This window comes from Sporobolomyces salmoneus, assembly GCF_050403485.1.
Source record: "Sporobolomyces salmoneus JCM6883 DNA, S_salmoneus_JCM6883_v1_ctg8, whole genome shotgun sequence".
NCBI lineage: Eukaryota > Fungi > Basidiomycota > Microbotryomycetes > Sporidiobolales > Sporidiobolaceae > Sporobolomyces > Sporobolomyces salmoneus.
In genome coordinates, this window is record NW_027481155.1 from 38,582 (window position 1) to 65,371 (window position 26,790).

The 26,790-nt window shown below is 50.5% G+C and overlaps 12 protein-coding genes across 12 annotated transcripts; 6 read left to right on the top strand and 6 right to left on the bottom strand.

Moving 5' to 3' along the window:
* Positions 1 to 35: 35 nt before the first annotated feature.
* Positions 36 to 6,466, bottom strand: TAF2 (transcription initiation factor TFIID subunit TAF2; the record flags this gene model as incomplete). Its single annotated transcript, XM_076630048.1, has 14 exons — positions 36 to 109; positions 179 to 447; positions 510 to 782; positions 842 to 2,255; positions 2,323 to 2,537; positions 2,595 to 2,930; positions 3,003 to 3,070; positions 3,130 to 3,345; positions 3,412 to 3,522; positions 3,586 to 3,750; positions 3,809 to 3,928; positions 3,988 to 5,826; positions 5,885 to 6,325; positions 6,398 to 6,466. The coding sequence occupies 14 exons, from the start codon at positions 6,464 to 6,466 to the stop codon at positions 36 to 38; spliced, it is 5,610 nt and encodes a 1,869-aa protein (XP_076489806.1).
* Positions 6,467 to 6,722: 256 nt separating this feature from the next.
* MAF1 (RNA polymerase III-inhibiting protein MAF1) lies at positions 6,723 to 9,564 on the top strand (the record flags this gene model as incomplete). Its single annotated transcript, XM_076630049.1, has 3 exons — positions 6,723 to 6,851; positions 8,104 to 8,172; positions 8,314 to 9,564. 3 exons carry the CDS (start codon positions 6,723 to 6,725, stop codon positions 9,562 to 9,564), a joined length of 1,449 nt encoding a protein of 482 aa, XP_076489807.1.
* A 384-nt stretch (positions 9,565 to 9,948) lies between these two features.
* JCM6883_003344 (uncharacterized protein) lies at positions 9,949 to 11,232 on the top strand (the record flags this gene model as incomplete). Its single annotated transcript, XM_076630050.1, has 3 exons — positions 9,949 to 10,528; positions 10,604 to 10,661; positions 10,731 to 11,232. The coding sequence occupies 3 exons, from the start codon at positions 9,949 to 9,951 to the stop codon at positions 11,230 to 11,232; spliced, it is 1,140 nt and encodes a 379-aa protein (XP_076489808.1).
* Positions 11,233 to 11,320: 88 nt separating this feature from the next.
* Positions 11,321 to 12,785, bottom strand: JCM6883_003345 (putative endodeoxyribonuclease; the record flags this gene model as incomplete). Its single annotated transcript, XM_076630051.1, has 5 exons — positions 11,321 to 11,554; positions 11,641 to 11,780; positions 11,848 to 12,378; positions 12,455 to 12,539; positions 12,618 to 12,785. The coding sequence occupies 5 exons, from the start codon at positions 12,783 to 12,785 to the stop codon at positions 11,321 to 11,323; spliced, it is 1,158 nt and encodes a 385-aa protein (XP_076489809.1).
* Positions 12,786 to 12,953: 168 nt separating this feature from the next.
* Positions 12,954 to 13,689, top strand: ISD11 (Isd11p; the record flags this gene model as incomplete). The annotated part of the gene is made up of 2 exons (XM_076630052.1): positions 12,954 to 13,429; positions 13,653 to 13,689. The coding sequence occupies 2 exons, from the start codon at positions 12,954 to 12,956 to the stop codon at positions 13,687 to 13,689; spliced, it is 513 nt and encodes a 170-aa protein (XP_076489810.1).
* A 288-nt stretch (positions 13,690 to 13,977) lies between these two features.
* Positions 13,978 to 14,856, top strand: MXR1 (peptide-methionine-S-sulfoxide reductase; the record flags this gene model as incomplete). Its single annotated transcript, XM_076630053.1, has 4 exons — positions 13,978 to 14,133; positions 14,270 to 14,341; positions 14,408 to 14,729; positions 14,801 to 14,856. 4 exons carry the CDS (start codon positions 13,978 to 13,980, stop codon positions 14,854 to 14,856), a joined length of 606 nt encoding a protein of 201 aa, XP_076489811.1.
* Positions 14,857 to 15,132: 276 nt separating this feature from the next.
* JCM6883_003348 (protein tyrosine phosphatase family protein) lies at positions 15,133 to 16,575 on the bottom strand (the record flags this gene model as incomplete). Its single annotated transcript, XM_076630054.1, has 4 exons — positions 15,133 to 15,545; positions 15,628 to 16,018; positions 16,092 to 16,266; positions 16,340 to 16,575. 4 exons carry the CDS (start codon positions 16,573 to 16,575, stop codon positions 15,133 to 15,135), a joined length of 1,215 nt encoding a protein of 404 aa, XP_076489812.1.
* A 720-nt stretch (positions 16,576 to 17,295) lies between these two features.
* On the top strand, positions 17,296 to 17,912 carry JCM6883_003349 (eS10 family ribosomal protein; the record flags this gene model as incomplete). Its single annotated transcript, XM_076630055.1, has 3 exons — positions 17,296 to 17,490; positions 17,565 to 17,624; positions 17,697 to 17,912. 3 exons carry the CDS (start codon positions 17,296 to 17,298, stop codon positions 17,910 to 17,912), a joined length of 471 nt encoding a protein of 156 aa, XP_076489813.1.
* Positions 17,913 to 18,317: 405 nt separating this feature from the next.
* Positions 18,318 to 19,338, bottom strand: JCM6883_003350 (uncharacterized protein; the record flags this gene model as incomplete). The annotated part of the gene is made up of 2 exons (XM_076630056.1): positions 18,318 to 18,878; positions 18,949 to 19,338. 2 exons carry the CDS (start codon positions 19,336 to 19,338, stop codon positions 18,318 to 18,320), a joined length of 951 nt encoding a protein of 316 aa, XP_076489814.1.
* Positions 19,339 to 19,453: 115 nt separating this feature from the next.
* On the top strand, positions 19,454 to 21,302 carry JCM6883_003351 (CRAL-TRIO domain-containing protein; the record flags this gene model as incomplete). Its single annotated transcript, XM_076630057.1, has 7 exons — positions 19,454 to 19,747; positions 19,861 to 20,103; positions 20,190 to 20,255; positions 20,331 to 20,455; positions 20,542 to 20,629; positions 20,696 to 20,734; positions 20,805 to 21,302. The coding sequence occupies 7 exons, from the start codon at positions 19,454 to 19,456 to the stop codon at positions 21,300 to 21,302; spliced, it is 1,353 nt and encodes a 450-aa protein (XP_076489815.1).
* Positions 21,303 to 21,773: 471 nt separating this feature from the next.
* JCM6883_003352 (uncharacterized protein) lies at positions 21,774 to 23,530 on the bottom strand (the record flags this gene model as incomplete). Its single annotated transcript, XM_076630058.1, has 7 exons — positions 21,774 to 21,840; positions 21,907 to 22,027; positions 22,111 to 22,425; positions 22,484 to 22,771; positions 22,841 to 22,958; positions 23,028 to 23,467; positions 23,527 to 23,530. The coding sequence occupies 7 exons, from the start codon at positions 23,528 to 23,530 to the stop codon at positions 21,774 to 21,776; spliced, it is 1,353 nt and encodes a 450-aa protein (XP_076489816.1).
* Positions 23,531 to 25,268: 1,738 nt separating this feature from the next.
* On the bottom strand, positions 25,269 to 26,566 carry JCM6883_003353 (uncharacterized protein; the record flags this gene model as incomplete). The annotated part of the gene is made up of 4 exons (XM_076630059.1): positions 25,269 to 26,167; positions 26,254 to 26,372; positions 26,433 to 26,456; positions 26,529 to 26,566. The coding sequence occupies 4 exons, from the start codon at positions 26,564 to 26,566 to the stop codon at positions 25,269 to 25,271; spliced, it is 1,080 nt and encodes a 359-aa protein (XP_076489817.1).
* Positions 26,567 to 26,790: the final 224 nt, after the last annotated feature.

The following is a 26,790-nucleotide window of genomic DNA, read 5'->3' on the forward strand; positions in this document are numbered from 1 at the left end:
GATGATGACAAAGGAGACAGAAGAGAGATGGGAATTCAGAATTTCATTTTCTTGCTCGCACTTCCTCCTCCGAACGATGAACTCGAGCGCTTCGAGGCTTTGTTCGATTCTACAAGAAAGACGGGCCAGTATCAGTATCAGCGGAGGAGACACTGTCGCGAGAAGAAAGAGAACTGACCAATTTTGATGCGTTTGACGTTTTGTCTGAATTTTTCATGAATATCCCTCGCACTCAACGAGACGTGACTCTCGGTACCGTTGAACGTGTAACAGTTGTGAATCATGAGATCGAAATCGGCTTCGAGGGCTTCAATCGTCTGGTATTGATCCGCTTCGAGTTTCTTTTTGATCATTCGCAAATCTCGACCTTGATGAGGTGGGATCACGGTGTAGTAAGCTGGAACTTGAACGGCGAGATCCGCGACGGGTACATTGAATGGTTGGGCACTGGCAAATGACGAAGGAGGTGAGTCCACCGAAAGGAAAGAATGGACGAAAAGTCGACTCACGATCCTTCCTCCATCAATTTCTTGAGCATCGCTCCGAGACTTCGTTTCGTATTGTAAGCGAGTTTACTAGCTCTCTCCCATTCATTCCTCCACGCTCGATCAAGCACGAGAACGTGCCAAATCGGTTCCGTGTTCGGGACGTTGAACTTTTGACAATTCGCGACGATCAGGTCGAAATCGGAGAAGAGCGAGCCATAAGTCAGGTAATGGCCGGCATCGAGTTTCTGAGTCATCGTACGTAGATCCATCGGCTGAGGAATCTCGTCGTAGTACCTATCGAGAGAGAATCAGTCAGCTATTTCCTGCGAAAGAGTCGGACGGTTAAGACTCACGTTGCGAGAGGACCGACCGCTTCGACGGGTAGCAAGAAGAAGAAGGCTTCTCGAATCGAGGACACCTTGCTGATAACCAATTTCGCCTTTTTAACGTCGACTGGATCTTCAGCTCTTTGCCATCTCGTCGGATGAGGAGGCATCGGTTCATCGAGAATCGCAGGTCGACCCGGAGCTTGATACGCGAACGGTTGAGTAGCGACTGGAACCAATTGATTAGGATCGTCGAGAAGGGGATCAAAGTCGGAAGGTTCGGCGTAATTTGGTTTCGGTTTCTTCTCTTTCCCTTCCTTGTCCTTTTTCTTCTTCTTCTCCTTGACGATCGGAGCACCTCCTGCTGAAGCCCAGGCTGCGGGAGAGTATACGCTCGGTGCTGCGTCGTGGAAGTAAGTCGGAGGAGTTGCGTTCGGGGTGACATGAGGGGAGAAGGAAGGTTGAGGAGTCGCGTAAGGAGATTGAGCCGGAGAATATTGTTGTTGTGGAATCTGAGGAGGAGGAGCAGGGTGAGGAGGGAGAGGGTGAGGACTCGCGGCAGAAGAGGTCGACGAGGAGAGGGAAGAACCTCCGAGAGTGATCTTGAATCCTCCAGTTTTCGGTGCTGGAGCGGGAGATTGACTCGTCGAGGCTGGCAAAGGTGGAGGCGGAGGAGGCATAGCAGGATATGAAGGTAAGGCGGCAGGTAAAGGAGGCGGAGGAGCTGGAGATTGCGAGGGAGGAACCGATTGTTTCAGTTTCAAAGTGAAGCCTGAGTTCGAAGCAGGTTTCGCCGGTGGCTGATGAGGTTGGTACTCTGCGGCGGCGAGAGGCTGAACGGGTGCCGGTGTGGGAGCAGGAGGTAGATAAGATGGCTGCTCGTGAACTGGCAGAGGGGCAGGAGGAGGGGGAGGGGGAAGAGGTCGAGGTTTCGGAGGTTGAGATTGATACGAAGAATCTCCTCTGTTTTCGAGAGCACGCAAGGTCGCTTCGACTCGATCCCATTGTCGATCGAACAGCAAGTCGAGGTCGTTCGCGAGGGCACCGATAGGAGATTGAGCACCGTTGTACAGTTTCGCGTTCGAAACGACAAGCTTGAAATCGTCTCGGAAGGCGTAACGGTCGGGATAAAGACCAGCGGTGAGTTTGTGACCCATCGTCCCGAGATCCATCGGGTTGACGATCACGTTGAAGTAATCGAGGGCACCAGCTTTGACGGGATCGACGGGAGCTCGGAACAGGAGAGATTTCTTGTCTTTGAGGAGTTTCTTGAGGATACTCTTGCAAGAAGCGACGTCGTGAACCGTCATTCCCGATGCTTGAGCAGTGGGAGCCTTCGGGACGTGAACTTTCGTCTTGTCCTTTTGCTTCTTCGGCGGTCGAACTTCTTCCGGAATGTTGAACGGCAATTGTTCGAGAGGAGCAGGTCCTTCCTCGGCAGCTGAGAAGAGCAACAAGCCTACAGTCAGCTATCGAACGACGAAAAGACGAGAGAGAATACGACTGACAACGAGGAATCGTGATTTTCGGTACATTCGAATTCGAAATCGACGAACCAAGTTTGAGTTTCGGAAGAGTCGGGGCAGGCGTAGGAGGAGCTTCGGCCGCAGGAGTTGGCGGGAGCCGGAATCGCATCTTGGGAATCGGTTCACCTTCCGGTCGAACGGTAGCCTCGCAGATCTTGAGGCAACACATTCGAACTTCGGGATCGACGTCGGGATGACTAGATAGCGAGAAGAGTCAGCTTGTGATCGATGACAGCCAGGAGAAATGAACTCACTTGAGAGTAGCGAGCAAACTCTGTCGGTAATTGAGAGATCGACCAGGTTTCTTCCTCAAAGCTTTGAGAACATTCGTGAGGACATCTCGTTCTTTCTTGTTGATGGGATTCCCGTGTTCGTCGACGTCGGGATCAGGAGGAGCGAGATCTTGTACGGCTGCGAGAACTGGGAGGGATTCGAGTACAGTCTCGGCGAGCCTCCTTTGAACCAAGCGGGACGAGTCTTCTCGCATGACGGAGAAGAGGTATCGAACGAGAGGCATGACGTCCTGGAGAGGGTTGAGAAGTAGGAGAGCGTCGAAAGCGGCGGCTCGAACTGGAGGGTAGTTTCCATCCCTGTGAAGAAAAGTGGTGCAGATGTCAATGCCTTGTCAGGAGGCAGAGCAAATTGGTGTCCATCTGACGCACCGAGTGTAGGAAAAGAAGAGCATTCGATCTTCCGGGATGAGTGAAGCAAGAGTGAGTTTGAGTTTGAACTGTTGAAAAGCGAGAGTGAGCGGGATTCTTTCGCGAAGAAGAGAGATGCTTCACTAACCTCAATCGCAGCGATGGTGACGACGTTATGATAACCTGGGACGAGTCGATCAACCGCCATGTATCTTTCTACCTCTTGAACCGCCGGAGCGAGGTTCTCGTTGGGTTCGATCTCGTCGAATTCGGCAGCGTAAGGGTTCACATCTCGAGGAAGCGTCTTGACAAAAGCGTGAGAGAGCGCGTTCATGACCGACGAGACGTAATGAGCGTCCGAGTACTGTGCACGATGTTGAAGGGATGAGCTCGATCGAAAACTACCTACTCATCCGGAAGCGCCACGCACCTTGTTTCCGAGATTGTCGTTGTAAGCGAGTAGGTCGACGAGGAACTGTTGGATCACTGGAGGAGTCTGACCTCTATCGTCTCGAACCATTGAGATCGCGGTCAAAATCGTCTGGAGAGAACGGAACGAGTCAGCTCTTCTCACTTGATGCAGATCCAGAGAGGGCAGACTGACCTTTTTCAGGAAGTAGAGAGTGAAATCGGAGAAATCGTTTGTCTTCGGGATACATCGGAAGCCGAAGGGATCTTTCGTTTCGATATCGGGGTCGAAGCAGAACCAAGTTTGGAAGAGTTTGAAGAGATGGAACAAGCCGAGGTAATCTTGTTGCGCGGTTGCACACTGCTCGAGGCGAGGAGATATCAGACTCATTCGTGAGTCGACAAGAAGGAAGACTTACAGTAATGAGAGCGAGAGCTGCTTCCATTCGAATTCGAACGAAATAGTTGCTGACGAGCACTGTCTTGCACAGATTACTCGAGACAATCGGTGAAGGTAATCCCGAGAGAGCGTGAATCGCCTATCGACAGAGTGATCAGTCTCGAATCGTAAGGAGAGTGAAAAGCGAGAGAGATCTACCTCGAGTTGAGCAATCACGTCTCGATCCCTCTGCAACTGAGAGATCCACATAAAGTCGGGTTGCGAGAACCTGACGGTGCAGATCCAATCGAGATCCGAATCGATTCGAATCCATTCGTACGTCGCCTGACTCATCGTAACATCGTCTTCCTCCGTCCAATCCGCTACTCTCCACCTCTCTCGTTCCTTCTCGTCTTCCCACATTCCCAAACTAAATCCAACATCGATCAAGTTCATCTCTTCCTGAGCTTCCGTATCTCCAAGGGCGGCCGCCGTCGCAGCAGCTTGTCGAGCTTGATAACGTTTCGTGTTCCTCCTCACTCGTTTATATTTCGTGTTGAACGGTACTTCGTGACGTTTGAACTGATCTTGGATCGAGAGTACGTGTTCGTAAGGAGTTCCATCGGCTTCGTGAATTCGAATCGTCATTTGTCCGTCGAAGAGGGGGATCGGTCGAAGATGACCTTGAGCTTCCCAAGGAGCCTTCTGCGACCAAGCGTAGGCGTAACATCGTTGAGTGACGCTCAATTCGATCGCCATCTTCTTTCGATTGAAGTTCGCCGTGACTTCGAACGTAGGACATCCCGAACCGTAGACCCATTGATCGAAGAACGTTTTGAGAGCTTCAGAAGATCCTCCACACGCTTTTCGACACATTCTCATGAACGAGGTTGTACCGAGAGTGTTTGCGTTCGAAGTGGACGAAGAGGAAACGTCCGAAGTGATCGCGTCGAGGAAGATTTTCGGGAGAACTTTGTCGAGACCGAGGGAAGTACCGGATTTTCGAAGGTGTTTATCGAGGATGTTGAGGACGAGGGGAGCTTTGAGGGCGATGAATTGAAGCTGTGCAGGTTCGGGAGCCGTAAGTCGAGCGGGAACACAGATCGGTTCGAATTGAATATCTTGCTCGACACATCGATTCATGTCTTTCTTGAGTCGGAATCGATATTCGTTGTTGCCCCAAATCTGTTTGAGGAAGAGTGAAGTCATGTGAAGAGCGATACCGATGACGAGCCAAGAGTCGGAAGGAGTTCGAGGGATCAAATTAACGCCGGACCATTGAACCGCGAGAGCGTGAGCGAGGAGATGTCGAGTTTCGTAGGCTTGATCGATGACGGAGGAAGGGTGGAGAATGTCGGAACTGATGAGGGTCATCGCGGCAGAGTGGAAATTCGGAGAACCGGAAGCGAGGGAATCGACAAAAGCGACGGTGAAAGTTGCGAAAGGATAAGAACCGAATGTCGTCGTGTAGAACTCCATCGCCTTTCTCAACACTCCAACACTATACTCCATCTCTTCCTCCCTCCCAGGTAAACAGAGCGCCGTGATCTTCGGTCCTTGATCTTCCTGAAGCTCCTCCTCCTCGATTTCCTCCTCTTCTTCTCCTTCTGCACCTTCCCTCCCCTCTTTAACTTTCGGTGTCCCTTGTACTTCTGTAATGATGAACGGTCCGACTGCCCAGGCGATTTGTTGTACCGAAACGGGAGAAACTTGAGCGAAATGCCAAATAACTCGATCACTCCGATCTGGATGAACGACCTGTTCGATCAATTCTCCCGAAGCGATTACTGATATCGGCCATTCTCCATCGACTTCCTCTTCGTCCTCTTCGTCCTCGTCGTCCTCTCCTTCTCCTTCAACATCGTGCTCGCTCACTTCTTCTCCATTCCCGTTCAAAGCTTTGGTCGAAGGTCGAGATGTCGAAGTTGCGGAAGCGAGGATTCGAGGTGCGACGAGTTCGAGATCCCAAGTACACCGTTCTCGAGGAGAATCGGAACAAGGAACCCAAGTTCGAGCGCCGATGTCGGAAATCGCAGAAGTGAAAACGTGAGGGAAACGCTATGAACGCGATCCTTGTCAGCTCAACATTGAGAAGCTGACGAGTTTGAGAACATACAGAAGGGTTCGCATCGTCCGGTCCGACCACTACAAGCCCAATTCCAGGTTTGACAACTTCGTACTCGATCGCGATCACGAACGATTCGTATTCGTCTGGTTTCGGCGCTTCGGCATTCTTCGAAGCTGCTGGAGTATTCGCTGCTGGGGTTTCTCCTACTGGTCTCGGAACTCGCACGACGCAACCTTGAGGGATCGCGATTCCCAATTCTCCCTCTTCTCCCTCGTTGTCGGCTCTCCATACTGCCCTCTTCAATTCTGGATATGTGTGGATATTTGACGGTTCTGTGAGAGTAGGAGGAGCTGGAGGGAGGTGGGAGAAATCGAGAGGGACGACAGTCGGAACTCGGAGGGAAGTCGAGAGGACGTTGAGAGAACGAGCGTTGAGCCAGAGGGTACGGAGATCGGGTGCAATCGGTACGATCGTCAATTCGGTGTATCCCTGCAGACCTCAACGCGCGCGTGAGCTAACTCGAGATCATCGAGAGAGAGAGATGGAGAGAGAGGGACTTGCATTGATCCTCCCGTTCAAGCCGATACTGATCGATACTTTCTGATTCGTAACATTAAACCCTTTCCCCATCCTTTACGAGAGCTGACGGTCGAAGAGAGGCGAGAGGGAGATGATGACTGAATTCGAGCCGAGGGAGAGGAGAGGGACAAGCAATCGAATGCTTCCCGGTGGAGAGTGTAAAGATGTGGTTACTGGTGTCTGCTAAGCTGAGAGTCAGACTGTCGCCAGTGAGATCGACAGGGGAGAGGTAGAGCGTTCTCTCTTGACTTTCGACCATTCACTTCGACTCGACAGTTCTCGAATAACAGTTTCACCGACAGTACGAATGGTACAGAGCTCCTCAAGCGTCAAGGCCGATCAAAAGCGACAAAATTTGTCGCCTTATCCTGCCCGTGCCGAGTGCGCGTCTCTTCGAGCTCTCGTCAAGATCCGACTTGCGTGGAAGTACCCAGACGTTCCGATGGACGTCTCTGAGTACCCTAGACCTTAACGATCCAAGCACCCGCTCTTCCTGCTCAAGCTTTCAGTCATTCAAGCTACTTTGGCTCTGGATTGGACCACCTTTCATAGCTCTGTACCGACGTTACAGCGACGACGTCGTACGAGATCCTCGTGCTGTTCATCTTCTGTTCTTGCTTACTGATCACGAGCGAACCCGAGTCAGTCATACCCCGAGTCAGTCACACGAGGCGATGGCCAAACCCTGCGCGATTCCACTTTCTTCAAACTCTTTCGTTTTCACGCATGTGCTTATGGGAGCTTTCTGTTCAAGCTTGCTCTGCTTTGCAGCCCTTCCGCGGCTCAGGATTGATCGAAATGAACGTACGATCCGCCTTGAATAGCGATGAGCCTTCACCGACGGTGCTTCAGGGTTTTGAGAGAATTCCCTATCTCCCTTCTCTTGCTCTGGTCGCTCCGGGCGAGCGAACCATGTCCCGGGTCAGGTTATCGCCTTGTTTGCTCGGCAGCTTCCGTGCACTCGCACAGCGCCCCCAAGTGTGCACAAACGCGACGTTTCGCACTGACTCGCTTTGACCTATACTTGTTCCGCTATCTTTCCTTCCTCCGTCTCCCGCGTTTTCGAAGCTCTCTGACCCAAGAGACGACATGTAAAGGCACTGGTCATCTGCTCGCTCTCTCGGCTGCGACGTGAGCTTTTTCCGAATATTTTTCGTGTCATTTATTCGCTCTTTTTGGTCTTCATTTGCCAGCTAAGCCATGGTCGTTACCGATAGTATCAAGTGAAAAACGTTTCGTAATGGAACGTGCGAAAATCGACTATTTACTTTCACGACGCCAAAAGAGGAAGGGCGACGTCGACCACTTCTCTCTCTTCTCCTCTCACCATTCACTCCATGATCACTCGCATAGACTGTTAAGCTTTCCACCAGCCCACCAGCCTATCCAACCACCTCTACTCTAATCAGCCCTGCATCGTTCGCGAGTGCTCCCGCCCCCTCCCTCCTGATCCCTCATCCCCTTTCAATTGAACGTCTGCCGTAGTATCGCTTGCGCTCAATCGTATCACTCTCAATCAATCCCCTCGACTTTCCCTCTCTACTTGTGAATCTCCTGAACTCTTATCGCTCAACTCTCCCTCCCCTCCCCCGCCTTTGATCGACCCGAAGGAAAGAGAGGATTTCGAGTGAGTATATGGGCATTCATTCACTCTCTCTCGGAGTCCACTAACACGCTGTACGATGTAGCTACTTCATACGCCTATCAAAGTCGCCCCGTTCCAGCCAAAGATCAAACTCGGTGAATTGACGATGAAGGTGAGCAAGAGTGAAAGGATTTTCACTTTCTTTCCTTCCTTCCTGCCCAACCTAATCCCCCGCCTTTCCCTCTCTATCTTCTCTCTCTATCCTCTGCATACATGCAAACACAGTCAACTGACTCGCGCCCTGATCGTGTAGTTCCTCGAAATTGCCGAACTCGACGTTCTGTCGAATGCTTTGTGCATGTCGAATCCGACCTTGAAACTCACTACTCGAATCGAAGCCTACTCGTGTAAACAAGTCGCGAAAGAACGTAAACTGTTCAAAACGCTCGAATCTGAATTCGTTTCCGATTTATCCCTTTCGACTTCGATCTCTCCTCCCGAACACCATCAAGGTCTCCTCGAATCTGCGTTCGGTCCACTCGACAAACCTCAATCTCGCAAAACGTTATGGCTGTTGATCGGTCTCTTGAACGTCGCGTTCCCAGATCACGATTTTTCGAAAGTTCGTCCAGAAGATTTCCGTCGCGAAGAAGGACCTAGAGCTGTGCTCGCCTCCCTCTCGACCGCACTCGATCACCTCCGTTCCCCTTCTGGACAACGTTCGTTCTCTGCCTATCCTTCTTCGTTCCCATCGAACTCTTCGCCTTACTCTGATCCGATTTCTCTCCCTTCGACTTCGACTCCAAACTTCAGTCACGCCTCAGGAGGAGGAGGAGGAGGAGGAGGAGGAGGAGGATCAGGATCTCACAACAATGATTCGATCCGTACCGATCCGTTCCTTCGTCAAGTATTGGACCCAATCATCGATCTCGCCGAATGTGAAGTTTTCACTTATTCTCCCGACATGGATTCTGATCCTCACGCGGCCGATTCCGACGACGAAGAAGACGATTCTGGGGATGACGACGCGTTCGAACGAGACGATGATGTTGGAATGGCGTTTGAAATGGATGGAGTCGAATCTTCTCGTTCTTCATCTTCCTCCTCAGCTCGCTCCTACGGTTCTCGACCTTCCCCGTTCATCCCTGCTGGAGGTCCCTCGACTCCTCATTCGAAACGAAGTTCTCAAATGAAGTCGATCTCTTCGGTATTCCCTCCTGGAACTCCCGGATCGACAAACGGAGATTTCTCGGAAGATTATTTCTCTGAATCTTCTACGGGAGGACTCTTGTGGTCTACGTTCCAGTTCTTGTACAACAAGAAACTGAAAAGGATCGTATTCATCAACGCTTGGGCGAAAACTCCTCCTTCCGAAACCCATCGTCCGAAAAGGAGGAACGTTGCGACTTTAGGAGGAGGAGGAGGGACGAAACCTAAGGCGGGACCGATCAACGATATCGTCGTTTCGGCTGCTGCTCAATTGAAACGTAGCGCTTCGACTAGTTCGGTTAGTTCAATCAGCAGTTCGATTCCAGTTCAACAACACAAGAAAGTCAAGGCCTGAAAGTCGAAACGAAACTCTTTTTCTCTCTCTCTCTCTCTCACTTGTTCTGTTCTACTCTCTCTCCCTCACTCATTAGTATCTTCTCTCGTCTCGATTGACGTTCCACCAAACAACTATAATACTTCTGTCTTTCTATGTTCTCGTCTCCTGTCAGACTCTTTCTGTTGCCTGTCGACTCCGTTTCTCGAACTCTTTGTACCGAATTCCGATATTTCGACTTTCTTCTCTCTCTCTCTCTGCTTCCTTTTGTTTTCTCTTTCTCTTCTTTTTGCAATTCTGCTATCGTTTCTCCTCCCAAACGCGCGAGCGCGAGCAATCACAAACGAGAGCGAAAGCAATGTTGAAGCACTTTCTCCCCTTCTCTTCACCACTCACTCCCTCACTATGGATTCCCCCAACGCATCGGGATATGTCCCCCTCTCCTTAGTCGATACCCTCTCGAAACCCTCCCGTTCCTACCGTTCCATTCAAGCAACTCCTTCAAGTTCCTCCTCCTCCTCCTCCTCATCAACAACTCTCTCCTCCTCTCGCTCCTACCATCACGCACACACGGCTTCCCTCGCGGCGCTCGCCTCGAAAGAACGCTCCGAACAAGCTCGGAGGGAAGCAGCGGCGATTAGTGAAACGTTGGGATTGTTGGAGACTCCTTTACCGGCTAATCGCCAACTGAGGAAGAAAGAATACACCTCGGATTCAGAGGTCGATTCAACCCCGAAACCTCATCAACAGTCTCAGTCAACCGAGATCGCGGTATTGAAGAAGAAATTGGGAGAGAAGGATGAGGAACTTGGGATGTTGAGGAGAGAATTAGCGATTTCTCAGAAGGATAAGAAAGATCTACTTGTCAAGTGTGAACTGCTAGAGAAGGATATTGGTACGGGAAAGGGAAGTGCGAGAGGTGGATTAGATGCAGTTCAGGTAGAGGAATTGGTTAAACAGTTTAACGATCAGGAAGCTTTGTTAGGTAAGAGCTCAACTGTTTCTCCCTCCCTCAGCGAGTGATGTAGGAGCTGACTGGGTAGATGTTGATGGTGCACAGGTGGCTATCAGAGAGAAGCAGAGAAAAGTTTAGCAGAACTAGATCGACTTCGAAACAAGTTAAGCTCGTCTCTCCAACTCCCTCCCAAGGCAACTCCATCTCTGACCAGTTTCTTTCCGCTTCACAGGGAACGACGTCTCACCGACTGGTTCGAACGAATGTACGGACCGACCTGGGCCGACGAACTCAATTTATCCGATAAACCTTCCCTCTCTTCCTCGCCTGCTTTCCGTTCAAAACTTTCTTCCCGTCCTTCTCTGCTACCTACTAGTTCCTCCTCTTCCGTTTCGACTCTCTCCTCCTCCGATCCCGTCTCAACTTCACAAGATCCCTCCTCCTCTGCGACATCTCCCCTCGACCCTTCAGCCTCCTCGCCAGTTCCAGCAGTTCCTCCTCCGACGAAACCGAATGATCCAACCTTGACACCGATCGCATTGAAGCATCACCTCGAATCGGTCCAAGCCTTGATTCGAGGGATGGAAACTCGATTGATCGCTCGAGGGGTCGAATTGGAAGCGACTGAGAAGAGGGCGAGGGGAGAAGCGAGAGTGGCGGAATCGAAGAGAGGGGAATTGGAGGAGTTCGTCCTTGCTTCTTCGAAGGAAGGTGGGGAAGGGGTTCGAGCTTGAAAGGAAAAACCCGTTCTTGTTTGAGTTATTTCCCCCCTCTTTGAGTTGTTCCCTTATTCCCCCTCCGTTCGAGCTTTCGTTCATTCGTTCATACCCCATTCTCCTGGATTTTCCCCTCGTCTCCCTCGTTGTCGTCTTCTGAAACATATAAATCGACCTGTCGTTTCTCCCTCTTCTTCTGTTTCCCACTCTTCTTCTTTCCCATCTCCGGTCTCTCCTCAGCTGGTTGCGTGAACCTCCTCCAGTTTCTCTCGAGGATCTGTACCGTTTCTTCAGGGGTCCAGGATCGGGCTTCACAGATCGCTTCGAAGATCTCCCAAATCTATTCACTCCCCACGACCCATCAGTAAACGAGAAGCTGCGACGGGAGAGGGAGGAGGAAGAGAGAGAGAGGAAGAGAGACGGAACCTGAAGGTCGATTTGAGTCGTATCGGAAAAATCTGATTCAAGTAATAATCGTTCCGGTTCGATCGCTTGTAAGAGCTTGAAGAAATTCGGGGAACGTCCTGAAATGATCGTGGAGAAGGAGAAGAAGATGTTTGAATGCTCTATACTCTCTCCTAGTATCAGCTTCCTGTGCCTTTCTCCGCGAGAGAGAGGGAGAAAGGGACTGACTCTTCTGGATCTGTTTCGCCGCTTCGGCGCTGCCTCCGAATGAGTGTAAACAGACGTAGATAGATTCGAACCCTTCCTTTTCCCTCTTGAACCTCTTCAACAACTCTACAGTTTCCCCCGTACACCTCACACAATGTTGACTAACGTTCCTCCTCATCTTGATCGCTAACTCCACTTGAGCTTCCACCACTCTCACTTGATGTTCGATCGGAGTCGAGAGGTCTGAATTCTTGTGAAGTGGGGATGGGTGGGAGGAGAGGAGGGGGGGAGGATGAGGGATTTTGAAGGATTTGTCGAGTCCGAGTTCGCCGATGAAACTCGAGGGATAGAGGGCGAGGTCAGAGGAAAGAGATGAAAGGAATGTGGAGATTGAAACGGGAGGGGGGAGATAGGGAAGAAGGAGGGAGAGTGAGGGATGAGGCTCGGAGGGGGAATCGACGGAGGGGAAGAGCAAAGTGTAATGCGATTCTTTCGAGGGGAGTGAGTCTGCTGGAGAGAAAGAGATCGGGTGGGAGAACCAGGGATGCAAGCCTAGTAGAGTGAAGGTAAAGTTAGACGATGGAGAAGAAGAAATGCAAAACTTGCGAAAATGGAATGAATGCCTTACCGAAACAAGGGATCACATCGTCCGGTCTCGCTTCGTAGACTCGTTTCGTTTTCTCCTGGTTCGTTAAAGAGCTACTCATCACGCACTAGCTCACACATTCGAGAAAAGTTGAATGAGGTCACCTCTCTTTACCTCGAAAGAGAGAGGGACAAGACGAGCTCACGAATTTGCCCGTTTTGAGCTCTTGTAGCTTCTCAGGTTGAAAATCATCATCGTCGGTAGGATGACAATGCGCGTCGTGTAGTCTCGAGAGGATTGAAGGGTCGGGAGGAGATTTGAAACGAGTTTGAGGATTGAGTGAGGAGGGACGGGTATCTTTCCAGCCTGTCATCGCACTCAGCGGTACTGTACGTTCTTGCTGTGTACTGGTTATTCGGGTTAAGCTAAGGAGGAAGTGGCGGAGACAATTGAAACTTTCTCCGAAATCGTTTGCCGAGACTCTCTTCTCCTCTCTTCTTCTCCTCCACCCATCTCACGACCCCCGTACACCTCTCTCACTATGCCCCCTCACACCCAAGCCCTCGCCGCTCTCCCCCGTTCCCTCCGAATTTCCCCCTCGACTCCCATCACTCGAACTCATCTCGTCGCACTCTACAAAGAACAACTTCGTACGGCAAACTCGTTCGCGAGTTACAATTTCAAACAGTACTTCTTGAGGCGTACGCGGGACAAGTTTAGATTAGAGTTACCGAGTTTACTCGATCAATCATTATCCTCTTCATCCTCCTCTTCCTCCGGTTCTGAGGTATCTTCGTCGAGTTCAAGTTCGACACCGACGACAGAAGCGAATGGAACTAGTGCTGGGAATGGGAACGAGGAGAGATTAAGAGCATGGTATGAAGAAAGTTTAGGGGAATTGGCGGTAATGGCGAGGTCGGCGATCGTTAATGGAATGTATGAGGCACCGAAATTGGTAGTAGAGGGTAGAGGGAAAGTTATGGCCGTGGGAGGTGGTGGAGCTGGCGCGGAAGCTAGGTAAGTCATCGACCATATCAGGTTTTCTTTTTCGACTTTCGTCTCGGCTTCTACCCTCCGTCCGATCGACTTGGACTCCGTGTTGGTGAAGGCAACGAAGCAAGGCATCAAAGAAGAGTGTATGGGGGATTCGATGATGCTTCGTGGCCGGAAACGTCACAAGAACGAAGAAAATCGAGATTTTGCGAAAATGAAAACTGACCACACTCTCTCTCTTCGACAGTTACGGAGGAGGGGGACAACCCGCGAACCCTCAGTAGTCCCAATCGACACTATCTGTCAATTGTGACGCTAGATACGGTCGAAGAAAGGGTTTCGCGAATTATATTACTCTTTTTCACTGTGTAATCGGCTGCAATTTTCTGAATATCCTAGCATTCAATTCATACATAGTTTCGATCCTCACGATGTACATTCGTACTTAACGTGCGAGAGAGAGGGATTAGATCATTTCACTCCACTCCGAGATCTTGAAGGTTTCTTCGACCCGAATGCGCCACTCTCTCCGCTTCTTCCTCCTCACTTCACTCCTCCTTGGCTCCCAGTGCATGTTCACGAAAGCTCGACACCTCTTCACTCGAACGATGCCTACTTACTCCGGACCTACGCTCCCTACCGCGATCCAACACTCTCAGAACTTGCCGACATCGAAGGGAACGAAGGAGGAAGGGATCTTTGCGAATGGATGCTTTTGGGGTGGAGAGGTGAGACTACCCTACTCTCTATACCTAGTGCGATCTCGAGAGAGTCGTCTCGGGAGTGGAGGTCGAGAGGGAGGTGAGATGATTAAACATTCTCCGAGTACTGACACCACCTTGTTCGTGATGGGGATCGGTATAGCACATGATTCGTAAACACATGTCGAAAGGTCTAATCGACGTCAAAGTCGGATACATTGGAGGATCCGTCGAAGTTCGTTCCCCATTTCCCTTCTTCTCCCTCGTCTCTCCTTCTCACTGACTCTCTGTGCGTTCCTAGAATCCTAATTATCGACAAGTCTGTTCCGGTACCACGCAACACGCCGAAGCCTACAAAGTAATCTTCGATCCATCGATCGTTTCCTACGCCGAATTCACCGAATTCTTTTTCCGAATGCATGATCCTACTCAAGTCGATCGACAAGGTCCTGATCGTGGAACTCAATACCGTTCAGCTATCTTTACACTCAACCAGGAGCAGAAAAAGACGGCGGAGAAGGTGAGGGATGAAGTACAAGGGGAACATTATAAAGGACAGAAGATTGCGACGACGATTCAGGAGGCCGGGAAATGGTGGGATGCCGAGGATTATCATCAACAATGTACGTTTCTCTCTCTCGGAATCTGAGTCGTTTTCGAGGCGTAGACTGAGAACGACGGTTAATGTACGCAGATTTGGAAAACAACCCGGGAGGATATGAATGCCCTTCTCACGTTCTTCATTGGTAGATCCTACCGCGGACCAGCGTGTTCAACTCCTTATGTATCAAGTGCAGTGTAGCCAAGATTCGAAGTTCCAATCCGAGGTTCTGCGAAAATTCGTTGCGAGACAAGCATTGGTCGATTAACGCAATGGTGCTCAAACAGCATGTCGTGTGATCTCCAGCTTCTCTCAATACATTGGCGCACAGTGTCAGGCTTGTGCGTCCGCGCGCGATACAATGAAACCTCTGCTCAAACACTGATGGAATATAATATATTTCGTTTTCATTCCGCTCTTCTCTTTCACTTGACCCCATCCCCTTGCGTCCACGCAGTCCGTAGTGCCTCGTAAACGAACCTCAATTGTTCCTTAGTCTGTACCATCGTAGTCCTCTGATCCCTTATCCGATCCACCGTCATCCCTACCAAATCCAATTCTCCTTGGATCGTCTCTCCGTAATCTTCTTTCAATGGATGAGGCTCCTTTCTCCCCGTTGTTGTTGGGAGCGATGACGAGAGAGTAGGTTGTGTGCGGAGAAGAGAGAGTAGAGGAAGGAGGGAGGAGATTGTGAGGTAAGTACCGGTTCGACCAACTCCCGCTGAACAATGAAGTAGGATAGGAGGGAGGACGCTATCGTTCGAGGGTGATAGGAACGTATTAAGTTGGTTCATCCGGTTAATGAAGGAAAGTAAATGCTCCGGTGACTCTGGGACACCTGATTCTCACAACGAAAATGATTCATCAGCTCTACTCCACCTCAAGCGAAGCGTCGTCAGACGAGAGAGAGAGAGACGTACCGTGATCCCTCCACCCCAAATATTCAACATGCATCACTCTCCTCCCTTCCTCGTCTCCCTCTCTGCCGACTCTCAACCAGCTCCTCCTCTCCCCGTCTCCGTTCCCTTCCCGCACACTCTCACCTTCTGCTCTCCCTTCATATCTCACCCAAATTCCTTCTTCTCCCCCATCTTCTCGATCCTCAGGACTCCAGAACCATTCCTCCCCTAGGGTGTCGGAGGGAAAATAGGGAGCACATTTTTCTCGGTTTTGTTCGACGAGCGGTGTGAGTTGAACGATGAGATTGATAAGCGGGAGTGGCTTGTGCGAAGTGGATTGGAGGAGAGATGGAGAAGTGGGTGGGTGGAGAAGGAGGGAGAGGAATGAGGGGACCGTGGAACCGGTTGGGCCCTGCGAAAGAGCGAATGAAAATCGGCGTTAGCGCGAAGTCACTGAGTGTGAAGGAAGGAGAGAAAAGACGTACTTGTGCGGCTACCCAGTAGCGTCGAGGGAGTAGATTGGGAGGGAACCCGAGATCAGGTTCGACGATTAACGAGGCGTTGACGTAGAAAGAAGAGTTCGAATTCGAGTTTGATTCCGGAGTTGAAGGCGAGGGGATCAAGATTAGACTCGAATCATAAGCTATGATATCTCCATACCTGTAACATTCTCTCTCAACGGACTCAGCCTATGCCCGCTCGACGGAGAGGCTAAAAGGAGGAAGAATTTTACCGATTATTCTGGATATTCTCTCGCAATGTCCCAATTCTCGTACTATACGCCGCTTGTCCATTTCCTCCCTGGCCCAAACTGCCATTACTCGACGAACCAGACGACGTAGAGGAAGAGCGCTGGGAATAAGCACGGCGAGCTTGTTCCCGAGCCGTGAGAGTTCTATATATTTGACTGAATTCGGATGGCGTCGGCTGCAGGAATGAGGGAAGGGGGAGCGAGGAGGAGGAGGACATCGTAGAGTGGATGAGGCGTCGAAGACAAGTCAGATCGGATGTCGAGATGGGGGCCAGCAAGAGGAGGAAACGGCTTGACTGGCGAGAGGGAGAACTAAGCGAGGACCTGTTCGCTCAATGGATAGATCTTGTTCGAAGAGTTCCTAGTTGTTGTCAGAGCGAGAGAGACGGGTTGTAAGTATGTGAGAGGTTTGAGGACGAGACTTTGGTGAAGTCGGCGAATCTCCTTTTTCCCTCACTCGCATCCGTCCACACGATCGCCAGTCACTCCTTCCGTAAGCAGCTCAACTACCAGCAACTACCCTCTCAGTCCGACCAGCCCGATCCGCCCACCAACAGAAGAGGAAGTTAGAGGGGAAGATTTTCACCAACTTTTTCACTCTGATCGATTCGACCTCGCTACTCGACTCTCGACCGCTGGAACGTATGCTGAGCGGGTAGATGGAAGGATATTGATTGGATTGAACGGTAGAACGAGACAGATGGAGGCAGAGGGAAGCGAGAACGGAACACGATCAGAAGGGAGAGAGTATGATCAGAAGTATCAGGGAAGGGAGCAGTTCTGGCGGTTTAGAGAGATGTATTAGAGTACTCGGGGCAACGTAAGATCCGTAAGAGCGCGAGGACAAGTCGTAACTGACCTCCTGCTCTCTCTCTCCACTCTCACTCCACCTCTCTCTCTCTCTGTCCAACTCGCCCACTCGATCGATCAGGCCCAGTATGATCATTCCCAAGGCCGACAGGCGTACGATTTACGAAAACCTTTTCAAGGAGGGAGTTCTCGTCGCCAAGAAGGATTTCAACGCCCCGAAACACCAAGACCTCGACGTCAAGAACTTGTTCGTCATCAAGGCGTGCCAGTCGTTGACCTCGAAAGGTTACTTGACCACTCACTTCTCGTGGCAATACTACTACGTCAGTTTTCACTCGTGGTTCTCGATTTTCATTTTCCTCAATTTGTACTAATGCCGTCGTCTCCCGACTCGCAGTACGTCCTCACCCCTGAGGGAATCGACTACCTCCGTGAATACCTTCACCTTCCCGCCGAGGTACTTTCTCTCCCCTCTCGCTCTCCGTTATTCCGCGCAAATTTGACCTCTCTTTTCGTTGCGATTCTCTAGATCGTCCCCGCTACGTTCAAGAAGCAAGTCCGTGCCGCTCGTCCCGGACAAGGTGCCCGTGCCGAAGGAGGTGCCTACCGTGCCCCTCGTCAAGGAGGAGGAGACGAAGGTTACCGTCGTCGTCAAGGAGGAGCTGAAGGAGCCAAGGAAACTGGAGATGACTTCAAGCCTAGGTTCGCTGGTGTTGGTCGTGGTGGACCCCGTACTGAGGCTTAAACTCGGAATAACACTCACTGAGGTGTTTTCATTGGAAAAGTCGTTGGGCGTGGTTTTGAAAAGTACCGGATTGGAAAGGTTCTTCGTAATTTTACTTTTCGGTATGAATAAAAATTTGGGATGATCAAAAGAATTTTCGTACCCGCCCGGCCAAATCAGGACTCTTGAAGAAGGATGGCCCAGCTAAAGGTGAGAGAAGGGAGATAGCAAGGGCTATAAGATGCGAGCAGGTTTCTTGCGATAAGAGCAATTTTTGCGTTTTCGCACGCTCTCAGCCTTGTCTTTCGGTGCGATTGGGCACGGATTCTTAAGCAACAGCGATACAGTCGAGATGATGAAAAATGGTTACAACAACATCGAGTCCTATCCGAACGAGTCGCAGCGAGTCTGCAAGAAATCTATACTTTACTCTCCATTTTTTTTCGCTTCCCTCTTCTTTGCCCTCTCCCTCCTCTCCTTCGATAACCTCCCTTTCCTCTTCTTTCTCTCCGTCTTCACTGCTCCCTCTTTCTCATCGTCCCCATGTTTAATCTTCAACATCCTCGCCTTGAACCTCTTCTTCCTCTCCTTTTCCTTCTCTTTCACCAACCTCTTCCGTTCCTTCTCCTTCCATACAAAAGGATTATCTTTCTCCTCCTCCAAGATCGGTAAGATCCTCATTTTGATTCGTCTTTCCCTCGTTTCGGGAGCTAATTGAATAGGGAACCTCCTCTTCATTCCCGTTCCATTCTTCCCAAGCGTATAAGGACCTTGTCGAAGAAGACCGGCGTTCGGCTCTTTAGGAGCGAGGGAAACGTCGGAAACGGGGACGGAAGCGGGAGAGAGCCGACGTAGGGAGGGTGGAAGGATCGAGTTCAGGTAACCGAGGGAAGGGAATGGGAGGGGTTCGCGAGTTGAGGTCGCAGGGGCGTGGGGTAAGCGAGGGACAATACGATGGCTGAGACGATAGGAAGGTGGATGAGGGGGCTGTTGAATGCACGGGACAGTCAGAACAGGGACAAAAGAGAGCAAAGAGAGGGAAAATTGAAAAACTTACGGGTAATGCGTTCGATTGTTGAAGGATCTCTTGGCCGCTCACTGCAACCTTTTGAATCCTCTCGAGTCTCTGAATGACCTTGACAGGGTCTTCATCTTCTACCGCTCTGATGCGTGGATCGATCGAATGTTGTAACGGCGGAGGAGTTTTCTCTCGAATCGTTACTTTCGTAGGTCCTTTCTGCGAGCTGAATAACCTGAACGACACCGCTACATCTTGTTCTTCTACTGTTTTTGCTGAGTCTTCTGTGATGATGGAGGGAGCTGGAGGAGCGACTGAAGGAGAAGTGGAATAAAGTTGATCGGCGAGTAAACGCTCGAGTTGAGCGAGTCGGACTTGGTTCTCCTCGTCGCCTGAGCTATCATCAGGGCTCTCTGAGCGTGTCGGCATTTCGGAGTGAAGCGAGATCGAAAGCGAGGGAGCTGAAACTCTGTTTCCTCGGAATCTTGGAATTTCCTCGGCTGACTCTCCTCCCTTCACTTCTTTCTTGCTCTCACCTGCTAGAATGTCTACTTCATTCGAATCTACTTTACCTTCTCCGCCTTCGACACCGGACGAGCCCTTCTCGTACCCAGTTGCTCAACCATCTTCGTCATCGAAACCACTTCCTCCTCGCGCCGCTCTCACCTCTGATCAGCAAGAGAAACTAACAAAGTTGATTGATCACTTCAATGCTCCCGACTTCAAACTACCGGGAACGTTGAAAGAGTTGAAACAGCTTTGGTTGCAACAAGGAAAGGAAACTGGTTCGAGGTTTGGGGGGTTGTTTGGTGGTGCTAAAGCAGCTCCTATCGATGAGGTACGCTCTTTACCCTCTCTACTTGGCGCGAGAGACCAAAAGAGTCAGAAACTGATGACCATTCGTTTCGTTTCGTTCTTCTCTCGTGATGTTCCCTCCCTCTCTCTCCATAGGCTTCCCTCACGCCCTTGAATGACATCGAACGATGTTATTGGTCTTCTCAAGCGTTCCAACGTTGCTTAAGAGCTACGAAATGGGATTACCTCAACGCGTTGAAACGAGCCGAAGAAACTTTAGTTTGGAGACGAGAATTCAAAGTTGAGGAAATGAGGGAAGAGGACGTGTCGAGGGAAGGAGAGACGGGGAAAGAGTTGGTGTTTGGGTTCGATAAGGATTGTAGACCGGTTTTGTATATGGTCAGTTGGAGTTTTTTCAAGCGTTTTCGTCTCTAGTCGAGGTTTTGCTTGAAGGAACATCGCCAACTGATATCGTTTGTCGACAGCACCCTTATCGACAAAATACCCAAACAGGTCCCGATCAAATCGCTTTCGTCGTGTGGTGTCTCGAGGTAAGTCGTTCTCTTTCTCCTTTCTCCGGATCAAGCTCAAAACCGTCAACTCATCCTCTTTCGTTCTGATTGCAGCGTGCACTCGACTTGGCACCCGCAACTGATCCCGCCACCGAAATGCTCTGTCTCTGTATCGATTTCGGCGCAAACTTGAAAGATACGAAATCTCAACCTACGACTTTGTCACAAGCGAGAAAAGTGTAGGTCCTTGCGTCTTCTTTCTCTCTCTCCACCTCCTCTATGGTTGTAAGGGAGTGACTGATAGCAGGGCGTGAGGGAGCTACAGGTTGGAGATTCTTCAAACTTATTATTGTGAACGTTTGGGGAAAGCGATTTGTGTTAATATTCCTGGGTTCTTTTTCACTTTCTACAAAGTCAGTCCCCCCACTTCTCTCATCCCCTCCTTGACTTTACTAACTCGTCTAACTACCCATCTCTAGCTCGTCTCACCTTTCGTCGATCCCGTCACTAAAGAAAAAGTACCGTCTCTCTTCTCCTCTCCTCTCCCTTCCCTGCTCCCTTACTCACCCCTCGTTTGTCGTTTCCCAGATCCGGTTCCTCGAAGGTCAAGCCGACGCAACCTCCCTGATCCCCCCTGAACAACTCCAACGCATTTTCGGAGGTTCCGTCAATTTCGAATACGATCATTCGAAGTATTTCCCTGCTTTAACTAAACTTTGTTTTGGAAGAAAGGAGGAATGTTTGAGGAGATGGAAGGAGTTTGGAGGGGGTTTGTGTGGGGTCGATGAGGCGATTATTAGAGGGGGACGGAAACCGGAGGGAGTGAAGAGTGAGGAGAAGCAGGAGGAAAAGGTACCGACGGAGGAAATGGCAGCGGTCAAGATTGATGAGAAGAACGAATCGGAACCGATGTCGGGACCAACCTCGACTTCAACTTCGACGAGAACGAGTCCGGAAGGTACGGTCGTTGACGAATCCTCAGCTACTTCAACGGAACCTACGACACCGGGACTCGACAAGTTCGTAGATGCGCCGGTTGCGAGTGAAGGGGCTGTCAAACAGGCGATTCCTGCTCTCACCGCCTAGGAACTCTCGAGCTCGTCGTCTCGATTTTGACTTTCCTCGTTTCGTTTTGTTCTCGCAAAATCGTCTCATTTAGATTTCTCATCTTCTTATCGTTGTCGTTTTCTCTCAATGTTTCTTATTCACGCTCTCTCTCGTTCTCTTGTTACCCCTTAGCCTCCCTTAGCTTTAGCAAACTAGACCGTTTTCTCTCTATCGCTACGTCTTTTTCGCGTCCGGTACAGATCTTGCGCTCTCCGGCAGGTGATTCTCTTGCAATTATCTCACGAACTCTGTCTCGAGAGGCGTAGTCTCAACGTCTAAACGTGAGAGGATAATTAAAGCGGACGATTCCAAAAGAAAATCGGCGAAGAATGCATAAGGATAGAGGCATAAGGTACTGCTAAGATCAATAAGTGAAGAAAGGCGAAAGGGATGCAGTCACGACGCGACGAGTCGTGACCGGGATAGGGAGAGATGGGGAGGGGAGAGGATTTATTTTCGTTTATTGACGGCCGTGTAAAGTCTCTTGAACCATTCTCCGCTCCTTTCCGCGTCGAATCTATCACATCTCATGTCATATCAGCAGGAGTTCATAGCCGGGTTGGCTGGGAGAGAGGAGACCGACCGAGCGTAAGATTGAAGTTCGGGAGGCAAGATCTGTGAAAGGAGAATATCTCTTTTGGGTTCGAGATCTGGTGTATAACCCACTGTCTGATCTTGATAGAACACGACTTTGAAGTTCAGACCTATTCACTCCTCGTCAACTCTCGTCAGCTTCCCGCTGCGACTCGTCAAGCCGCGACAGGGAAAGAGTGAAGGTTGAGCTCACTTTTCTCTTCCGTACCCCAACAATCCGTCAGACTACAAACATACGTCGGTTCCTCGTTCCCTCTAACGGAGTTAACCATGAAACCCGTCAAATCTTCGTTCAACTGTAATTTCTTGATCGCGAGGTCTCGTTCCTCAGTTAATTGAGCGAGTTTCGCGGACGACGAAGACGAGCTTGGACCTGCGGTTGCGGAAGAGGGAATGGTGGCGGGAGGGAGAGAGGAAGATGAGGAGGAAGGACCGAGGGATTTGAGCTTGGATTGAAGAGATTTCGAATGGGCGATTTCGGTGGAAAGATCTTTTTGGGCCGTTGCGACTACGCTCCGAAGTCATGATCAGTCGCCGGTTTCGCATCAGTGAGGTGAAAGACGTACGATCACCCTCCAATCTCTGGATCTCTTCCTTTGCTGCACTTTCTCTAGCTTTCACTTCCTCCTCAAATTTCCTCTCCCAATACCTCTCCTTCTCCTCCTCCTCCCTCTCGAGCTCCTCGATCCTCGCGACGATCTCTTCCCGTTCGAGTTCGAGTTCCTTCACTCGCCGATCGACTGCTTGAGCCGCTTTCGATTTGGGGGAAGCGAACGCTTGAGTTTGCAACGAAGCGTTTTCGGTTCTTAACGAATCGGCTTCTTTCTTGTAGGCCGCGATCGTATTCGCTGAAGCTAGACCCTCAGCATTGTAGGGTCAGTAATAGCACAAATGAGGGAAAAGATAGGAGAGGGAGAACGAACCGGTTTGTCGTTCGTCCGCAATAGTTTTCAATCGAGACTCGGATTCTTCTGCTCGGGTATGGCGTAACTCGGAGAGTTTCTTGAATTGTGCAGTCACTTCTTGAAGCGTTTTCTCTTTCTATATGAGCGAACAAGGACGGTTAGAATCGAGTTTTCACTTCGAGAAAAGTAGAAGGATGAAACGCACGGCTTCGAGTTGTAATTTGAGTTTCTTCTCCCTGGGAGTCATCTCGTCTTCTCCTTCTCCATCCTGTGCATCTCCCTCGCCTGAATCCTCCGCTGGTTCTCGCCTAGACCGTTTCTTCGTCGTCCCTTCTTTCTCTTTCTCTTTCGCACCACCTCCGCCTCCTCCCTTCTTCGTCGTCCCACTCTTCGGTTTCTTTCCTTTCTTGTCATTACTGCTTCCCGTCGCCTCGAATTGAGTCTCAGCAATCACCGTCGCGTCGTTCCTTCGTCCCTCTTCCTCTTCTTGCTCTTCATCTTCCTCTCCATCCTCATCTGTTACTGCTCCATGTTGACGAGCTCGACGGTTCCCTGCAGATTCGAGCTCTTCGTCGGAGCCTGAACCGGATGCGGGTTTGCGAGATTTCGTAGGTTTCGTCGGTTTGCGAGAGGTGGAAGCTTTCGCTGGAAGGCTCAAGACCAATCAGTGAGGATTTAGCCACTGACAGATCTGAAGGCCTTACGCATTGTGAGAGCTTGAGAGCAGAGAGATCAAGAGGGTGTTTGTTGATTGATGAAAGTGTGTCGAAACGCCTGATCTTGCAGAGGGAGTGTCGCTAGGTGGAGTCTTTCGAGCTTGTGCGTATGCCGTTCTAGCTCACTGTGGATGTCTATGAATGCGAGCGAGTGAGATGGAGACGAGAAACGCGACTGAAAACAAGAAGAGAATGGGAACCACAAGTCGAATGCTTTCCTCACAAAAATTGTCGAAAATGAACCTCAAAAACTTTCGAGACCTTCTGTCAGTTTACACCTTCATCTCACTCGACACTCGACACTCGACCACTCTCTCTGTACATTTCTCAATCAACTGCTTCGTAAGTTCTCCGCTTCCACCTGCCAGTCTCCCAGCAACGCGGAAAGAAGGAAGAAAGTTGGAGAATAGAGAGAAAAGATTACTTCAATATGTTTTCTCTTCCCCATCCTATCGACCATGACGAGGACCCGAAGAGCGCCCGAACCAGCACATTCCCGATCCCTGCTCTTTTCATAGATTAGAGCGGCGTGATTGGGAGAAGGATCGAGTGTTTTACCAATTATTCTAGCCAGAAGCCCTTGTATGATCTCTCTATCGCACCACCTTTGCTTCTTTCAAACTCGTTGGTGGAGACTACGGACAAACAATCTACTCGCACTCGAATTCGAGCTGACCTCGTTCGTTTTCCGTCTCTACAGGTTGTTAGTTTCTTTCAATCTCCTCTCTTCTCTGTCGACTCCCTCCTTCCTTTCCTCCGAAGACGACTTCTCTCCGATTATCCCTTTCTCATCGATGAAACACTAGTCAATTTACGACTTACTATTCGCGGTTTCCTCTCGAGGTCATTTCATTCGATTCCATTCCTTCGAAATCTTACCCAGATTCTTCGGGAATCAGAAGGAAAACTCTCCATCTCCGACCACCTTGTTCCCTTTCTCCCTTCTCATACCAAAGCCCTTTTCGGACTCGATCACCCTACTCTTCTCTTTCTCTCGAGACGGATTAAATACCTATACTCTCTCCGATTACCCTTCGGGGGAAGGAAGTCAGAGTCTTTTTTTCCTTGTCGAAGGAGGAAGACGAATGAGTAGGTAGTTGGACGAGATCGTGGAGGGTGAGAGGGGTAGAGGGGGATGGGGAGGAAGGAGATTGCGAGGGTTTTTCTTTGGTGGGAATCTTCGAGGGGAGGGAGTCGAGACCGGTGTGGGCCTTTGTAAACGTCTGAGAGAAATCGATAGTGCGGACGTCGTCGTCGTCTTCGAGGATGGAGGGAATGAGCAAAGGGAGTTAGTCACTCGAGATGAACACGATTACTGACGATTTCTTTTCCCCTCCTCGAACAGGTCTTTGTTGTACTCTCGTCGTTTCTGTTGCAATCATTCGAGTTTACATCTCATCCTGACCCACCTGTGAGAGAGAGAGACATTACGCGGACGAGTCTTCGCCCAGAGCTCGTAGTCTTCAACTCGAGGACTTCAATAAATGTCGGTGATCGACACCTCCGAAAGACGTATATCGCTTCCTTCATAGCCCCAGCATTCCGGCGACTCTCAAGGATGAGAGAGAGAAAGAGTTGCAAGTAGAATACAGAGACAGTGAGGCGATTCAGCAGAGGAGAGGGGAGAAGTCCATGAAAATGAAAACGGAAGAAAACGATTATTGGTGAGAAAGGTGAACGAGAAACGAGAGAAAGAGTGGTTATCTATTCCTCACTACTCAGGCGACGCTTCACAATCGTCTCCCTCCACCTTCCAACGTGATCGTTTCTGTACTTTCGCCAAACGCGTTCTCAGCTCTCCTCCTCCTCTCTTCAGCCTGATCGTGTTCGTGTTGACGTTCTTCGAACTCCTCAACTGTCTCCCCCGGTCTTCGAACGAGTAACGTTTGGGTTTGATGTTGATGTTGAACTGAATCTTCGAAAGGGTTCGATGATTGAGCTTGATGAGAGTGATCGTACTCTTTGTCATCCGAGGAAGGTTTGAAGCCGTAAGGGTTGTCGTAAGAAGGAGCTTGACCGTCTGGACCACCAGCAGGGTCAGGATTCGCGCTGTAAGGATAAGGGGGAACGGCCGAATTTGACGGATAAGGTTGAAGCGGGACGCCATACGGAGGAGCGTAGGCGGCGGAGGGAGCGAGATGAGGAGCGTGGGTACGGAGAAGTGCTGGATTCTTGAGTTGGTGAAGGTAAGAAGCGGCGAGAGAGGCGAAGAAGAAGGAGACGATGAGGGAGAAGACGAGTAGGGCGATATCTAGGTACGTCGCGTTCCGCCAATTGTCGGCACAGTACGAGACGACTTGAGACGAGGTAGCGTTCCCGGACTTGATGTCGGAAGCGTAGGAATCTTGACAGGCTTTGAGGATGGCCGATTTTTGGGTGTAGTGAACGACTAATCGAAGGATCTCGGCCGCCGTGACGATCAACGCTACCGATGCGGCTCCGTAGAAGTAAGATCGGACGAGCTTGATCGATGCTTTGTATGCCGCTATAGCTCCGAAGGCTTCAATCGCCGCACAGAAGAAGTAGAGTATAGCCAAGACGAGGTAGACGTTTGAGAGGGAAGTCGGAAGGTGTCCATCGTAGCTGTGAGCCCGTCGAAGTACTGCTGCTCCTGCGATGATTCCGTACACTGTTGAAGGCACGAGTCAGTTACACAGCCCAGCGACGTAATTCGATCGGAATTCCCGTGTCGAAGAGTAAGAAGGGAAGACTCACCGCACGAGAACGATGCTACAAGGATTACAGCCGGTCTCAGATCCCTCCGCACCGCGCTCGAAGGGATGAATCGAGAGTAGGAGGGCGGATTCGCAGGTGATTCAGGAGCCTCTCGTTGCCTGGTGGGTTCAAGAGGTTAGCACGCGGGGTCATCCCGGGTCGGAGTAGTCTCTACGTACATGTGCTCGAGTAAGGGGATCGAACTAGGTCAGTGAATGGGTCGAGAGTGAAGAACGTTTGATGAGAATCATCTCCTCTTTCCGACTGCTGCGCACTCTCTTACTCTATTCGAAGTCAGCTCGAGAAAGGTCATAGGGAATGGGTACAGCAAAGCTTGTGGCCAGTATCACCTGGATCCTGATTAGCGCCGTTGAGTTCTCCCCTCCCTCCCTCCCTCTCTCTCCCCACTTCATCCGGCCGTGTCTCTGAGCTGATGCGAGTGCCTGGAAGTTCACATATGGATACAACATCTCGGCATTCAACTCGGCGGCCGAAGCGATCCAATCTTCTATCGACCTCTCGACTTTTCAGTTCGGA